This window comes from Leopardus geoffroyi, chromosome D3 (genome assembly GCF_018350155.1).
Source record: "Leopardus geoffroyi isolate Oge1 chromosome D3, O.geoffroyi_Oge1_pat1.0, whole genome shotgun sequence".
In the NCBI taxonomy this organism is placed as follows: Eukaryota; Metazoa; Chordata; class Mammalia; order Carnivora; family Felidae; genus Leopardus; species Leopardus geoffroyi.
This window is the reverse complement of record NC_059339.1, coordinates 43227716-43245655: the sequence shown is the minus strand read 5'-3', so window position 1 is coordinate 43245655 and position 17940 is coordinate 43227716. Positions and strand designations below refer to the sequence as shown.

Below are 17940 nucleotides of genomic sequence, written 5' to 3'. Positions count from 1 at the left end.
GAAAAAGTGGAAACACCCTGAATGTGCACAAAATGATGAACGGAGAAATTAGGGTAGAGCCACACAATAGAGTATTATTCAGCCCTAAAAAGGAATGATGCGCTGGCATGTGTTACAATATGAATGGACCCTGAACACATCATGCTAAGTGACAGAAACCAGTCACGAAAGACTGCATGTTGTACAACTCCATGTATATGAAATGAAATGTCTACGTTAAACAAATTCAGAGTTGGAAAGCAGATTAAAGGTTGCTTATGGCTAGAAGTTTTAGGGGAAAATGGGGAATGACAGCTAATGGGTATGGGGTTTCTTTCTTGGGTGACAAAAGTGTTCTAAAATTGATTGTAATGATGGTTGCAAAACCTGTGAATACACAAAACAAAACAAAAAAATCCAAAAAAACCCACTGACTTGTACACTTTAAATGGTTTGTGTGGTACATGGGGCAGTGGGGCGGGGCGGGGGGGGGGGCGGGGAGCAGCTGGACTTCCCAAGTCCCCTGCCAAGGGAAGTGACTGTCCCTCCCTGACTACAGCAGAAGACCTAAGTTTATTTTTCAGAGAAGTCAGAAACAAAAGGTATCTTGCTTAGAAGACACCAGGAACAGCTGAGATGAGGGGACTGCAAGGGACTCAGAGAAAAGGTGAACGTTTGCACACTGAATGTCCAGACACGTGGTCCTCCTCTCCCAGTCAGCCAGACTGTGCCCTCTAGGTCAAAGACTGGAAGGCTTTTCCTGGGAAATCTGACCAGTTAAGAGAAAAATAAACGAATGATTCTGATTCTGGGTGGTCCCCAGTGGAACAGCTCAGCCAGTTCAGCCTAGAGTGACAGTCACAGTTCACAAACCCACCAAAACAAAGAGGTTCTAATCAACCTTTACCATAGTCTGTTCCTACTGATAAGACCCAGACATCTGACACAGCCTCTAATATGAAAAAAATATATATATATGAACATAAAGAAACCAGATAGGGGTGCCTGGGTGGCTCAGTTGGTTAAGTGTCTGATTTCAGCTAGGGTCATGATCTCGTGGTTCGTGAGTTCGAGCCCCATGTCGGGCTCTGCACTAACAGCACGAAGCTTGCTTGGGATTCTCTCTCTCTCCCTCTCTCTGTCCCTCCCCTGCTCATGCACATGCATTCTTTCTCTCTCAAAATAAATAAATATTTAAAAAAAAAAGGAAACCAGATAAAGAAATTTGGAGGAAAGACATATGATATGAGACGAAAAAAATTTCATAAAAAATTTCTACCAATATCCTTAGAGAGATAAGAGAAGATAACATATCCATAAAATTAGAACAGGATGGCATAATTTAAAAAATGAACCATAAGAGAAAAAGAAAAAGCTCTTGGAAATTAAAAGTATGATCATAAAGGGGCACCTGGGTGGCTCAGTTGGTTAAGTGTCTGACTCTTGATTCTGGCTCAGGTCATGATCTCCTGGTTCATGAGATTGAGCCCCATATCAGACTCTGTACTGACTACACTGAGCCCGATTGGGATTCTCTCTCTCCCCCTCTCTCTCTGTCCTTCCCTGCTCATACGCTCTCTCTCTCTCTAAATAAATAAATAAATAAATGAATAAATAAACATTTTTTTAAAAGTATGATCACAAAAGCAAAAATTTAATAGAAGAGTTGGAAAATACAGCTGAAATATTCCAGAGGTTGGGAAGGAAGGGAAACAAATAAATAGAAAAGAGCAAAGCCAAAAAAAAAAAAAAAATCAATTCAGTGGATCCAATATTTAAATTCAAATAGCAAGTGTTTTAGGTAAAAGAACAGGGGTAGATAATTATCAGAGGAAGAACTAAACAAAATTTTTCAGCAGTGAAGGATGAGTCTCCAGAGTGAAAGGGCCAGTTTCCTCCCAGCACAAAGAAAAGAGATCCACTCCAAAGCACATCACTGTAAAATTTCGGAACACTGAGGACAAAAAGAAAATCCTAAAAACTTCCAGACAGGAAACCTTAAAAGCTTACAAAGGAAGGGGAAGGGGAAGGGGAAGTGGAGGAGGAGGGGGAGGAAAGGAAAGGAAAGGAAAGGAAAGGAAAGGAAAGGGAAGGGAAGGGAAGGGAAGGGAAGGGAAGGGAAGGGAAGGGAAGGGAAGGGAAGGGAAGGAAAGGAAGACCTCACACTCACACTTCTTAATAGCAAAACTAAAAGAAAATAGATCAGTGCCCTCAAAAATTCTAAGGCTATGGGGCGCCTGGGTGGCACAGTCGGTTAAGAGTCCGACTTCAGCTCAGGTCACGATCTCACGGATCGTGAGTTCGAGCCCCACGTCAGGCTCTGGGCTGATGGCTCGGAGCCTGGAGCCTGTTTCCGATTCTGTGTCTCCCTCTCTCTCTGCTCCTCCCCCGTTCATGCTCTGTCTCTCTCTGTCCCAAAAATAAATAAATGTTGAAAAAAAAAAAATTTGGGGCGCCTGGGTGGCGCAGTCGGTTAAGCGTCCGACTTCAGCCAGGTCACGATCTCGCGGTCCGGGAGTTCGAGCCCCGCGTCGGGCTCTGGGCTGATGGCTCAGAGCCTGGAGCCTGTTTCCGATTCTGTGTCTCCCTCTCTCTCTGCCCCTCCCCCGTTCATGCTCTGTCTCTCTCTGTCCCAAAAATAAATAAACGTTGAAAAAAAAGTTAAAAAAAAAAATTCTAAGGCTAAATTATTTCCTACACAGAAATCTCTCCAGTGAATGAGTAGGTAATACAAAGATGTCTTCAGACCTACACAGTCCCCAAAAATGTACTTCTCATGAACACTTTTTTCGAGACATTTGAGAATGCATTCCACTAAAATAACAAAGCTAGAAAAACACGTGTGTGTGTATCCGTGTGCATGCACACATGCATACACCCTAATCTAACCCTAACCCTGAGTAGGTCAGAAAGCTCCAGGGAAGATTTCCTCAAAAATATGGAAATGAGAGAATATCTACTATAGGTGAACACATGTGTAGAGATTCAGAAAAGTGGAAGAGACTCTGGGGATGAATGATGAGATATATATATATATACACACACACACATACACATAGGAAGCTAAGCAAATAAAACAAGAGAATTGTTAACTCCAGAGGAGAGAAGTTATGCATAAAGGAAATATGAGTCAGCTGTGAATAGCATTTATATAAGTATAGTAATATGAACACTGAATGCTGATTTAATCAAGATTGTGATGTAACTATTTTGGGATGATGGAGGGCAACAGACGGCATCCATGAGGGTTGTTAGGTGGAAATGAAGGGTGAAAGAACTAAACCTTATCTGCTATAAAGGGGAGTCAATATGGGGCGCCTGGGTGGCGCAGTCGGTTAGGCGTCCGACTTCAGCCAGGTCACGATCTCGCGGTCCGTGAGTTCGAGCCCCGCGTCGGGCTCTGGGCTGATGGCTCAGAGCCTGGAGCCTGTTTCCGATTCTGTGTCTCCCTCTCTCTCTGCCCCTCCCCCGTTCATGCTCTGTCTCTCTCTGTCCCAAAAATAAATAAACGTTGAAAAAAAAAATTTTAAAGGGGAGTCAATATGTATGCCTAAATCCCAATTAGCAATTAGTACTAATTGCTAACTAATTGCTAACTAGTACTGCTGTAGTACTAATAGTAATAAGGAGGAGGAGGAGAAGACCACAAGCATTTCACTTAAAGACAAGGGGTTGTGACAGATCATCCGCATAAAGGACTACCAACAATTCTTTCCATCCCTCCACGTGCAAGCCCATTTCCACTCTCTTGAATCTGGGAGAGCCCTGTGACTTGCTTTGGCTGATGGAATTTGCCAGAAGTAGCAGTGGGTGACCTCAGGAACTGGGCCCCAGATGCCTTTCAGCTTCTGTTTTCACCCTTTGGCAACTAGCTGCCATGTGAAATGTCCCACGACCGTGCTGGACTGGAGGCCCCCCTGGAGAGAAGATCTGTGGGAGAGCAAGAGATGACGAAGGGGAAGAAGCCATTCCAGCCACCCTGCTGACGCCCGGCCCTGGGGGTGCAGCTGACCAGCATGGTCAACACCCCAGGAAGCAGAAGCCGAGCCGAACTACAGAACCCTGAACAAATACACAGCTGTTGTTTTACGCTACAGGGTTTGGGGATGGTTTGTTAGGCATCAGAGGATAACCGCAAGAAAAGTAAATGCCAAAAGAAAATGCTAAAAATGTTCTCAAGAGATTCCCTCTGGGGACTGGAAAATGATGATATGAAGGTGGGCCGGCAGGAAACTGCTGTTTTTCATAATAAATCTCATTCACAATAAATATTTTTTGACTCTTCAAACTATATACATCTCTAATTTTGATTTAAAAAAAAATAAAGCCAACAAAACAAAGGAATGTGGGTGCAAGATAAAAGTCAGGTAGACAAAAATGAAAGTGCTGATGACCAGAAAAAGGTCCAAAGTCCACCCTGTTCCAAAGAGCCAGTGTGAAGAGTTCAACCTGAAGCAACAGAATAAGAAGTTTGGACTTAGAGCCTTAAATCCCTGGCACAAAGTATGTTCTGACAAACGCCAAACTGAACAGAGCAAGTTCAGACTTCCTTAGGAGCCAGGCTGAAGGACCGTGGACAGAGTCTGCTAGGCTCAGTGATGCTGTCCACATGTGCGTATCCATCGGCTACTCTATGCTGTTTCTACCTCGATGCAGTCCCAGCTCTTGTACAGCCATCACTGTTAGAACAGAACAGCACAGTCCTACCAGCTGTTAGAATGTTTCCATGCTTCCAAACCAGCTGGTGAACATACGCTGCCTGCTGTGAGCATTCCTGCAAGCTGTTCCTGTGGGTTCCCACCACCACTACCTATCATAGCAGGTCTGGGTGGTGAGGAGAGGAAAAAATGCCCCTGCATCCCTGGAGCCAAATACCCAGTGTCATCTGGACCCCTTAGTCTACAGTTGCCCTCCACTGGCCACTGCTGCGTGGAGGCACCTTCATGGCACTGCAGAACTGTGGCCTCCACAGAATGTCACCTGGGTTACTAAATATTTTGGGCATCTCTTTGGACACCACTGTGCTGTTCTGGGGGACTTTTCTCCTAAAGCCAGGCTGAGCCAGCCAAAGCTTGGGCTCTGGAATTAGAAGACCTGGGTTTGAACACTGGCTCCACCTCGTCTGGCAACATAAACTCAAGGCTGTCTCTCATTCTCCCATAAGATGGGACCAATAATTCCTATCTCACTTATTGTTGGGAGGCAAACAGGAATTGATATGTGAGAAACACCCAACACATACTTAATGCTTAATAAACATGAGGGGTCTTTCTAAGTAAGAGGACAGAGGTGGTAACAGCGGTACTCTGCTTTAAGGACAAAAATATTACAAAACTTGAATGTTCATGAAATACAAGATAGCTTTAGGTTTGGGTAGGGACCACTTATATTTTATTTTTTATGTTTGAGAGAGAGGGAGAGGGAGAGAGAGAGAGAACACACCTGAGCAGGGGGGATGGGTAGAGGAAGGGAGAGAGAGAAAGAGAAATAGAAAGAGAGAGGATCTCAAGCAGGCTCAGTGAGAAGCCCAACATGGGGCTTGATGTTGGGGCTCAACCTGAGCCAAAATCAAGAGTCAGATGCTAAGCCAACTGAGCCACCCAGGTGCCCCAGGTAGGGACTACTTTAGTGCTCAAGTTTCAAAAGACTCAAAGCTCCAGTCTGAAGTGAGCATTTGGGGGAGGTCAACAGCAGGGAAGTTTGATTAGCAAGAGTATTATGTGGGGTGGGTTCAATTTGGACCCTAGCTAACTGGCACTGAAATATCTATCTGATATTGAAGAAGATTTATCTTAACAAATTTGGGCTGTAAAAACTGAAGACAGACATTCTTTTTATTTTTGAGAGAGACAGAGTGTGAGCAGGGGAGGGGCAGAGAGAGGGAGACACAGAATCTGAAGCAGGCTCCAGGCTCTGAGCTGTCAGTATAGAGCCTGACTCAGGGCTTGAACTCACTAGCCGTGAGATCAATGACCTGAGCCGAAGTCAGATGGTTAACCAACTGAGCCACCCAGGTGCCCCAAAGGCAGACATTCTTTAACCTTGATTTAACCTTAAGAGCCGTACTAGTACTATCTGCCCTGGCTTCATAGCTTTATAAATATAAAACCTAACATGGCCCTTGTATAGTTTGGTTTGCCCATTGGCATTTCTGGGCCATAGTTGTTAAGTATTCTGCAAGTGAATGAGCTCAGTGCAGTGTAATATAATACTGAGGTTCAGCATAATTTTGATGGGGTAATTAGATCTGCCTTCCAGGCCTCCCCACTACCCTACTCCAAATGGATAAAGGAATTTGTAGCAATTTAAACACTTGTAGATTACCCCAAATATTACAGAAGATTTATTTCAATTATTCAGCTGCTTTCCCAATTTTATGTTTTATAACAAAAGGATCACTTTTTGGTTCAATAGTATAAGTTTGTTGTTGTTTTTTTTTTAAGTCACTATTACAGACATAAAATGACCCCAATTTGTGGTACAACTTATGGTTCTGATTCTTATAAAAACAGCAAATACTTGCTTTTAGGGTAAAGAGAGATACCATACCTTTTTTCATTCCTTTATATTCCAACAAAATTGAGGTGATTTTTTTTGTTACTTTTACCCCTAAATTGGGAGTGTAGGCTAAACCAGATTTCCCCTGGGAGCCAACTTTAACAACTTAAAAAGAAAGAAACAAATATGACACTCAAAACCTTGATCCCCACATCTACCATTCATGGCTAATTATAGGGCAGAGGACATGCCTCTCTTTGTTTTATGATGGACCTCCTCATCCAATCACATTGTCAGGTTAATAATAAGAAAGTCCAGAGCAGACGAATCACTGCCTCAAATTTTATAAGGGCTCTGAAACGGCCTCAAATACATGGGTCATCTGTCAAGGAAAACTAATGCTGTCCAATTCTCTGGAGGCATGCAAAAAATAAGTGCTCTTTGTTAACTAGCCCCCTCCCAAATAATAAATAAACAACTGATATATCTGTTTTGTTTTGATATCATTTAACTTTCTGTTTAGGTTATCCAGACAATTATGCCAAAGTGATATACTATAATTAATTACAAATAATGGACCAACATTGAGCTCAGGAGACAAAGTTTGAGAAAACAGTGATCTTCTCTCACCTCCTACAGTGAAATGCCTCACTTCAAGGTTTTGCGGTGCCTGGATGTACCATTTCCCTCTTCAATTACAATTAGAATAAAGCAATCTGAAATATGAAATATAATTCAAGGTAATGAATCAGCTTGCATCATCCCTCCAAATGAAATTATCCCTGTTTTCAGCTAGGTTGCCCTCTCCTCCTGTCCTCCAGCAACATTTATTTGAACTTCACATAGGCCCCATTTCACCTTTTACCTTAGATTCCAATTGTTTGTGCATAAGCCTTGCTCTGCCCACCAGACTGCAAGCTCTTTGGGGACAGGAGCTGTATAATATACTAAATAATGTAAATAATATAGTATATAATGTACTAAATATTTGAATAGATCTCAATCATATACTAAATGAATATTTGAATATATTTGATATAAAGAATATTTGAACATATTTAAATAATATATTAAATAAAGAGTAAGTGAAAGCTAGTTAAGATTTGGTGGCCCAATCATAAATAATAAAATACAAATATGACAAATCAGTAGGAAATCAACACTACCAGTGAAATAGACATGATCTCATACAGTGTGTGTGTGTGTATGTATATATATATATATATATATATATATATATATATATGCCTCTGTCCTAATGCTTCCTTAGAGACGAATTTGTTTTATGTTTTGATTCTTTGATGTCGTATTTTTACTGGATAAATCTGGACACTGGATTTCAGATACATACCTTTAAAAATAGTATGTCATTATTAGTAGGCATGTGAACAATAGTGCTCCTGGAAATTGCATGCTCTTAGGCAAATTAAATGTATTTACAAATATTTAATCAATTTTCTACCACTACCACAAATGAGAAAATTGTATGATTTTACTATAGTTTACAAACTCACTATAAACATGGCCCCTGCATTTTCAGTATGGCTGGTTTTTATATAATACAATGATGATGATAACACTAGAGACAACAGCTAAAGATAGACCAATGTGAGCACTGTTCCTATAGAGAGCACAGCTCCCTCCAGTCTCTGAGGTCAGCTTTAACACATTTGTAATTTGAAAATTACTTTTCTCTCAAAACTGAAATTTTTTCTTCATGGTATAAATTGTTTCACTTGATTAACTTAAATGGTTCATAAGTGGCAATTCTATTACTGCCTGGAGGAGGCAGCAGGTTAACAATTACACAGTATAACAATAACTAAAACGTCTTGAGTTTTCATTAAGTGCTAGACACTATTCTAAACAATCTATACCAACCTATTTAATCCTCCACACAACGAACAAATAAAAATGGCATTGGGTAGATGCCATTACTATCCCCCACTTGACAGAGAAGGAAACCAGGGGAGGTTAGGTAATTTTCATGCGGTTACCAAGTCCTCTGGTTTCAGAGTCCACACCCCTTGCCACCACACTAAAATTATCAGGCTCAACTCCTGGGGTCACTATGTATAATTACATTTTATGAAATGGTTATATTTTAAAGTATGCATTATCAAGTATAAAGTTGAACTATTTTGCCTGTGAATAATATGTTGTTACATAAATATCGGTTTCTTAACATTTCTAGGTCACAAGGAAGTGACTTAGGCCCAAAGAAGTGCAACTGCTTCCACAAAAGCCAAGCACAAGTCAGGCAGAATGTCAAATATCCAATCTCAGTCTAGTGAATATGACCTCATGTGATACTGAGTTATAGTCCCAAACCATTCATTCAAGAAAACATAAAAGAGTCATATTTAATATATCAAAGTCTAATAAATTTAATTTTTAAAACTTCTCCCATGCTGAAAAACACACTTCCTTTATATTCTAAAGAGTATTAACTGAGGGGCGCCTGGGTGGCGCAGTCGGTTAAGCGGCCGACTTCAGCCAGGTCACGATCTCGCGGTCCGGGAGTTCGAGCCCCGCGTCGGGCTCTGGGCTGATGGCTCAGAGCCTGGAGCCTGTTTCCGATTCTGTGTCTCCCTCTCTCTCTGCCCCTCCCCTGTTCATGCTCTGTCTCTCTCTGTCCCAAAAATAAATAAACGTTGAAAAAAAAAAAATTTAAAAAAAAAAAAAAAAAAAAAAGAGTATTAACTGAATATTCATGATAAATTCAGGGATTAGCTCTTTGGCATCTTAATTTGATATCACTTATTTCTGTTTACGCTGGTTTTCACTGCCATATAATTACAAAGGACCCTTAAGCAATCAGCAGGATCTTTTCAAGGCACTATATTGGTTTGGGCTCTTCAAATATCACTCACTTAAACAGAAATCAAATCACTGATTGAAAAGTTACCTCCCTCAAGCTTTGTTGCTATGGTTAGAAACAGCGGTGTCATCAGTAAAGAATGAAATACTTTCTATGAAGAATGTCCCTATTTCCCTATCCGTTGCTCATAATGTTTATTTACTACCACTACTACTATTTTATTTTTATGTATTTTTCTTATAACTGATCGTCTACTGATGGTTACAGTCTGTTCTTGAATATGACACTTCTGACAATGTTCCATTGTTTCATGGCAAATCTGTCAGCAAAACTGTGGTGCAGAGGCTGTTTTCAGAGTTGTTGGATTCAGTGAGCCACTCACATTCATTCAGTCATAAGCAAAACCTCCCAGAAGATAAACTGTACACATGGCAATGACTCTGGAATATGATATATCTTTTACAAGAGCTTCTGTCTAAAGAGGCTCTTCTAGTGGCTGGCTGTAGAGCACATCAATTTCTTCAGACCTTTGATGCCAGGTTATTATAGGTCTGAATCCAGATGGTAGGACTTTATGTGGCTCACTTAGTATCTAGTGGAATGTGACACACAGTAGGTACTTAACAAAGATGGGTTGATTGAGTGGAATATTAGAGTTTGGCTAGGAAGGAGTCTAAGCAAGAGCTGTCATGTGCATTCTGGAGTCAGAATGTCAGAGTTTGAATACCGGTTTTCCCACTGACCAGCTAGGTGCCCTTAGATAAGTAACTATATCTCTTTGAGCCAAACTTTTCCTATCTGCAAAATGGAGAAAATAAGGACACTCAGCGGGGCTGGTGCTCAATAAGTGTCAGCTATTATTAGAGAGAAAAATAGTAAGTGGGCATATTAAGTGGCCATCAGTCACACCTAAGAAGTTGTTAGCAAGCGTAAACCTTGGTACAGATCAACCTCGTCCCTGCCATTTATCTTCCAACATATGACCCTGTTTCCTTCCTCCAGGCCATTGACAGGAACTCTGGAAGCTGAGTGGGAGTGAGCCGGTGCCTTCACAATGGCAGAAGATGGAAAGGGCAGAAACAGCCTGGTAGAGCTGACCCCATGGTGGGGTTAGATTCTTCACAGATGATTACCTTCCAGACCTAGAATGCTGTCCAGCCCCCACTCCCCCTGACTGCCTGATTCTCTTCACTCAAGACTCACCAGCTGAAGCTCCAAAGCACCATGGGTACACACGGCCAGCAAGAAGGCTGTGCTCTACCACCACTCTGGGCCTCCTTTCCCAGGACCCCCCTTCTTCCTACCATGGGGAGACATGTGTCAGATTTGCCACCTGAGAGATTACTCACATTCCACGTTTACCTGAGGCAAAATATATTTTTTTTCTATCACAAAACTTAAATGTCTATTTTCCCATCTGAAAACTTACTTTGGCAGCAGCTGCATCAACTGTTTTAAAATACTATTTTAATAAGTGTTAATTCAGAAAATTAGACACCTGGTTATGCTGTAGCTTGCAAGCCATCATCTGCCAGCTTGTCCCAGTCACACCCTTATCAGTAGATGAACTGCATGGTAAAAAGCAGGGGGGAGGGGACATAGGAGCAATCTTGGGAAACTGCAGAGACCACAGAAAAGATCTATACTTAGCAATAATTAAACCTCAGATTAAGAATGTTAAGCATCCCCAAACTAATGAAAAGTCAAAAGTATAATTAGATTGTAAATTTGCCTTCCAGAGGAAGGTCAGCCCCAATTCCAAATCAGTGAAGGGGAAAAGGCCTCATTTTGTTTCCATTTCCCCTCAGAAAACATGATGCTTTCAATGCAGCTGGCCCTTACACGCTTGTTTACTTATCCCAGTTAAGGACAAGAAATCTTAGAGAGACAGTGGTAAAGCAAGGAGTCCATGAGTCCAGAAAAACAACTGGCAATAGACATATACTGCTTACCAGTGCATTTTTTAAGTATTCTTGCCAACAGTATTTCAGAAATGTTTATATACAGGCGCACAAAAATAAGCAGCTGAATACTATGATTTGATGGCACCAACCTCCTTCCTGTGTTAAATCAGAACTGGGACCACTGTGGTCCCAGTTGCTAGTGGCTGTTTTGGGCCATCTCTTAGACAACAAGTGCTGCTGCATTAAAACTTACCAATATTCCCAACTTTCAGAACTAGAAACGTGATTTAATAATGACACACCTAACTCTGGAGGAGTCAAATTCCTTCAAAAAGAATGTGACTATTTATCCAAAACCATGAGATTTATGGTGTAGCACAGCTAATTGAAAATGAAACTGGAAATAAATTAAAACAACTTCATGTTTTAATAAGTTTGAAAGACTTCGAGTATTGCAGCACAACGCAAGTAATTTTCTTCTGGAAAAGATATAATGATGTCATTATTTTGGTACTTGTGATTCCAGAGATCGAGGAAATAAACAGAGACAAGTACTTGCTGAATGCAACAGATAGGTGGCGCTGTGGCTCATGGCAGATGTGGAATTACACTCCAAAAGCCAGGTTTATTACATAGACCCTGTCCCAGGTTGAAACATCAGAATTAGAAAGTCAAGTAGGTACCTTATAAAAGCATTGGACTCGTACAGGAGCTAAATTTTTGCTTTAGCAAAAAAAAAAAAAAGTTCTGTAACTTCTAAGGAGTCTACTAATTTTCTATTTATCTAAAGAATGTTTTAAGTTAATACTTTAAGCATTTGCAAGGTTTGTCATTGACCTGTATCATTTAGGGAAGTTAAAGTCTAATGAAACATTGGCTTTCTTCAGCATAATGAGTTAATAACTACGAGACATAATCACAAACCCAAGGAAAACTTTGGATTGGTTACCTATGGCAAATTGTCAAAATAATTCCACTCGGTAAAGGCAGCCTTCCTCCTTGGCTAGAAATACACTCTCTGCTTGGCTTCAGAAGCCTTGTGTCCAATTTCTTGGATCCACCCCCTTCCTGACTGCTGCACCTACTGTGGGTTACTTGGCTACTTAGTTGTCTGAGACTTACCCTTCTTCTAGTCTATACCAGAAGTTATCATACCTGGTGTCCTAGGCCTTTCCAAGGAACACAGGGAAATTGGCAGAGCTTGTCTTTAGTGCTTACCACACTCCTGGACTCCAGTTCTTATAAGTTCTAGATTCAGTTTCCACATCTGTAACGTAGGAGTTAAAATACCTACCTCATACCATTGAGGATTAATTGATAGAGGGCTTGTAGAGGGTGTAGCACAGGGGTTGGCACTTAGTACATACTAAAAAATTATTACCATCCTCTCCTTTCCCCACCTCAGTAACCAGACAAATGAATGTAAGTTATATGGCAATAGTTGGTAAGCAAATCTCTTACAGAATATTTCCTTTGAAAAGAGGCCTTCAAAGCAAGTAGTCTACCCTGGGATTCACCAGTACCTTATACCCCCTCCCCTACTGGGACACAAGGTAAGTGGGGCCTTCAGACAGTGCCTGGATCACAGAGGGTAAGCAATGAGACTTCTCCGGGGGGTCTGCAAGCTGGTCCAGAATGCAGCGTAAACTTCACAAATGTACATTTAGGACTTTCAGGTGTGTCTTCCCTGGCAGATTTGAATTAACACTTAAAAATACCCAAATTGCAGTAATGGCCATTTACCCAGTCAAAAAGCATGAAATTTTCAGGGTTCAGGAGCCCAGATGGGAGCTGATCTTCCCAAAAGCTCAGAAACTACTGGCCTCAGGGACCAGCAATAAGATTAACTTCTGGCTCAAATGAAGGTAACTGAGCCCCAGAGTAACATTTAGCCACGTGAACTCTTTCCTTTCTGGGAGGATCCTTTAATCAGTGCTAGCCAAGGAAAGTGTGTTTCCTAAAATGTAAATGAGAGAAGACAAACTGAGTGGAAAAACAAGAAACACACACCACTGCGTTTTGAAATTCCCTAGCCAGAAAATTGTATCATATCTTTCGTTTCTCTTCTGGGGAGGGTGACTTTTCACCTGGAGTTCAGTCCCTGCCTTTCCTCGAGTCTCCTGACTAGGAAACTAACACCTTGGAAGGACAGCTAATTGGTAGGACGGTATCGCTCCGGATACTTTAGCGAGAACTTCCTTCCAGAGAACGCTAGAGGCAAAAGTTACTTTTCCAAGCGTGTGGGGCTTCCGAGACACCTCCCTCGGACCACAGCCCTGGCAAGTCAAAGCGATCGCATCGCGTGGTCTCTGGTGGCTGGAAATTCGGTCACGGCGGTCACATGGCATTTCGCACCCAGCCCCCTCACTCAAGCCCGGCCCGTGTTATCCTAGCACAAAACTAGAAACTCCAGTCTTGTGTAAACACCACGCCAGGCCATCCCGAAATGATTCCCTTTTGATGCCCGTTGCAATTATTTATCCCACATATAAATCAGAATTCTGTTGACCGATCTCACTGTTTCTAATAAATAGAAAGTTGCCCTGCAAAGCCCTCATCCTTGTGATTCCACTTAAAGGTACGATAACATCTGACACTCCCCTAAACCGGCCTGCAGAGGACACCGCCCAGGAGACGATCAACGGAATGATTTGTGTCACCTCTGAGCACACGTGGGCACACCAACTGCACAGGCGGGCACATGGAAGGGACGCGGAACCGAGAGCAGTTATTTTCCAATCGGTGGGTCTGATGGAGAAAGATGCCAAACGCATTTTCCGAGCCAGCTGAACTCCGCGGGCACCTAATCATTGCCAGATGTGGGGAGGGCGCACCGAGAACATCCCCGAGTCCCGAAGGAAACACCCGGCTGGCAGCACGTCGACTTCTCGGATGGGGAAACTGCACCAGCCGAGCGGAGAGGACCCCCAAACACAGTGTGGAGCGCCTCAGAGCGGAAAACGGACTGGGAGGAATGAGGATGCCTCCACTCTCCTCGGCATGTTTTTTCAATTAAAAAGTTGGGAACTGGAATCTGTAAACAACGACTTAGGGCTTCAAACTACTTCGCAGAGAGACACGATGGGGAGAGGAATACTTGCACGCCCCCAAACCCGAACCCCTGGGTCTCCTGCCCTGCGGAACTGCGGGGCGGAGGAGCGCCCCACGCGTGCACGCACGATCCCCGCGCCGCATCTCCTCCGATCCTCCGCCCGGAGAAAGTTCGCGCAGCTTGCACCTCCGCCCCCTCCCGCGCGTCCCGAAGCCCGCCCTGCGGGCCGGGAGCCCAGCGCAGCCCGCCGCCGCCCTACCTTTCATGGTGACCGAGGAGACGCACCGCCAGCCAGGGAGCTCCGCGCAGCCGAGGAAGTTCGCACTAAACAGCGGGTCACTGCGCGTCCATGGCAGCCGCGCCGCGCGTCGGCCGTCTGCGCTCCAACCCTTCCTCGCCGCCACCCGCCCGCGTTCCCCGCTCGGCGCTCTGTGCCGCGGGGCTGCCGCGCGCGCCGCTCACCCCGGGCGGGAGGCGCCGCTCCCGCCAGCGCCCCTCCCCCTGGCCCGCCGGGGCGCGCGGGCCGCCGCGCCCACGCCCCCTCGCGCCCTCCCGCGCCCGCCCCGCCCTCCGGCCCGTGCTCGCCCCTGCCCAGTCGCTTTCTCGCCCGGCCTCTCCCCCGCGCGGTGTCTCGCCCCGGGTCTCCCTTTTCTCGTCGCACCAGCGGCAGAACGATGTCGGAAGAAGGCGTCTTCCAGTCGGTCAAATGCTCACCCTTGGTGTGCGCGAAAAGTGCCGCTGCTGGGCTTGTTTCTAGACCCCCAAACTACCTAGAGAGTGGGGTGAGAGAGTTGGGGAGCGGTAGTGTCACCGGGGTGGCGGAGTAAGCATGTCCTTTCCCCAAAAGTCTCTGGGGCATCCAGGATTAGATCAAACCGAGATGAGAACGTCTTCGGGGTTCCAAGTTTCCAGGTGCGCTTGTGGACACCCGAAGGAAGAACGGGCACAGGCGACCGCGCTGTCACCCCGGGAGAGCTGTCGCTAAATCCGAAGTCACAATTAGATGCTCTCCCTACAGAACTCCGAGCAGGATTACAACTTTGGACCTTCAAGAACACAAAGACACAGACCAAAAAATCCTCTCCGCTCCCCTTGGTTTAGAAAAGTCACCCTTCTACCCACCCCCCTGAATTGATAAGGTTGAGGGATGCTGGGCTACTGAGTGGCTTCTTCGTAAATTCCCTCCATTGTGGCCCGTCATGTTGTCCCAATGTGGGTTCCACCCCCCCCCCCCCCTTTTAGAACCTCCTAAGCAGACCCATTCGTTGCTTTATTGCTTTAAAAGTTTCAGTGGTGAGTGGATCTGTGGGGAGGGAGGTGCAGAGAGACTTCTTCAACAAGGATGGAATGAAAAATCACCATGCACTTAGTAACACAGCAAAAGGAATACAATTCTGCCTGGGCGGTGGTTACAGCTTTTCAGATTTCCTCTCCTGAGGATTTGGTAACGCGGTGTAAACAACCCACTGATTCATTCTAAAACAGAGAATTCTGCTCTAGAAAAAGGTAGTGCCCAGAAATGAATACATTCTAAAATATTTTAGCCTCTCCATTCCAGAGTCCTTCTTTTGTCAACACCAGCGGGGAAACTAGCAAAGAAAAAGGTAAAAAACAACACTTTTTATTTCACTTCAGGAGTTAATTAAACGTTAGGGTCCCTGGGGACTTGCTCCAGGTCTCACCAATGTTACCTGCCTTGTCTTGCTGGGCAAGTGAGGGTGGCCAAAGGAAACCCAGATTATGGATTCTCAGCCCAGAATTTACTAACCAATGTTGGAATAGAGGAAATCCATCAGTTTCTTTGTGTAATAATTTCCCCAGCTGAAAAATGGAGAGGATTCTGGCTCCAATATTTCAGTTAAAAAATTATTTTAAAAACATAAATTATAGCTATGACACCAAAAACAGTAAAAGAAAACATAGATAAATCGGATTTCATTAAAATTCAAAACTTGTGCATCAAAGGACACAGTGTGAAAAGGCCACCCATGGAATGAGAGAAAATATTTGTAAATCATATATTTTGTAAGGGACTAATATCCAGAATATATAAACAATGCCTACAACTCAACAGCCACAAAAAACAACCCAGTTCAAAAGTGGGCAAAGGACTCAAACTGACATTCTCCAAACATTTACAAATGGCCAATAAACATATGGAAAGATGTTTAACATCTTTAATCATTAGGGAAATGCAAATCAACACCACAATGAGATACCATTTCTTATCCATTAGGGTGACTATTATAAAAAATAAAAATGCTTTTAAAAAAGCAGAAAACAACAAGTGTTGGCAAGGATGTGAAGAAATTAGAACCTTATGCATTGCTGGTAAGAATGTAAAATGATGCAACCACTGTGGAAAACAACATGGTGCTTGTTCAAAACAATGAAACAGAATTATCATATTATCTAACAGTACTACTTCTGGATATATGCCCCCAAAGAATTGGAAACAGGGACTCGAATAGATATTTGTATACCTATGTTCACAGCAGCCTTATTCACAATTGCCAAAAGGTAGAAGCAATCAAAGTGCCATCAATAGATGAATGGATAAATAAAATGTGGTATATATTAACAATGGAATATTACTCAGCCCTAAAAAGGAAGGAAATTCTGACACCTGCTACAGCACGATGAACATGAGGGCATTATGCTAAGTGAAAAAAAGCCAGTCACAAAAGGACAAATACTGTATGATTCCACTTACGTGAGTCACCCAGAATAGTCAAATTCATAAAAGACAGGAAGTAGAATGGTGGCTGCCAGGGGCTGAAGGGAGGAAAGAATGGGGACACAGTGTTTAATTGTTACAGAGTTTCAGGTTTGCAGGGTGAAGAGTTCTGGAGATGGATGGTGGTAATGGTTGGGTGATAATGTGAATGTACCTAATGCCACTGAACTGCACACTTAAAAGTGGTTAGGATGGTAAATTTTATGTGTACTTTACCACAAAAAAATTCTAACCAAAAAAAAAAAAAAATGAGATTGAAGAAAATCCCATAAAACCCCAAACCTATGATGTTAGTTATAACGAGCCAGACTCACAGACCTGCTGATGAAGAAGCAGGCTTGGCAATTCTTCTTATTCTTTTTTAATGTTTATTTATTTTTGAGAGAGAGCACGTACATGCAAGCAGAGGAGGGGCAGAGAGAGAGAAAATCACAAGCAGGCTCTGGGGTGTCAGCACAGATCCTGACATGGGGCTCAGACTCATGAACTGTGAGATCATGACCTGAGCCAAAATCAAGAGTCAGAGGCTTAACTGACTGAGTCACCCAGGTGCCCTGGCAATTTTTTAGAGGACAGTTTTAAGGAGGTCCCTGGAAGATTGCCTCTTTCAGCACAGGAGCCCCCCAGGTACATCCCACAGGTCCCCTGCCTGCCACCCCCTCTGAGTCCCACTCTGGAGGGTTCAAGGGCTGAAGGTGTGGACACATGCAGATCATCAGCTGACCAAGATTTCTCTGATCAAGATCTGTGAGAGAAGTTGAGGACCCAGCTGGGGCTCAGGAAGAAAAGGGAAAGGTAAAGAAGAAGAGGGTAGTTGGCAAGGACTGAATCATACTGGGGAAGATGCTTTGAACTCCTCAGTGGAAATGGGCTACAGGGCCTCTAGGTCACACGAGGCCTCCTCACCACCAGCAGCAGCACCTGTGTTCTGCATTTGCACTACACTTAT

At 43.5% G+C, this 17940-nt stretch overlaps 1 protein-coding gene across 1 annotated transcript in view; it reads right to left on the bottom strand.

Moving 5' to 3' along the window:
- Positions 1-14756, bottom strand: part of COLEC12 (collectin subfamily member 12) — a 197189-nt gene extending 182433 nt beyond the window's left edge. Inside the window, exon 1 of the mRNA XM_045457892.1 lies at positions 14514-14756. Coding sequence (XP_045313848.1) covers positions 14514-14520 — 7 coding nt within the window. The 5' untranslated portion in view covers positions 14521-14756. The remainder of the gene's footprint in view (positions 1-14513) is intronic.
- Positions 14757-17940: the final 3184 nt, after the last annotated feature.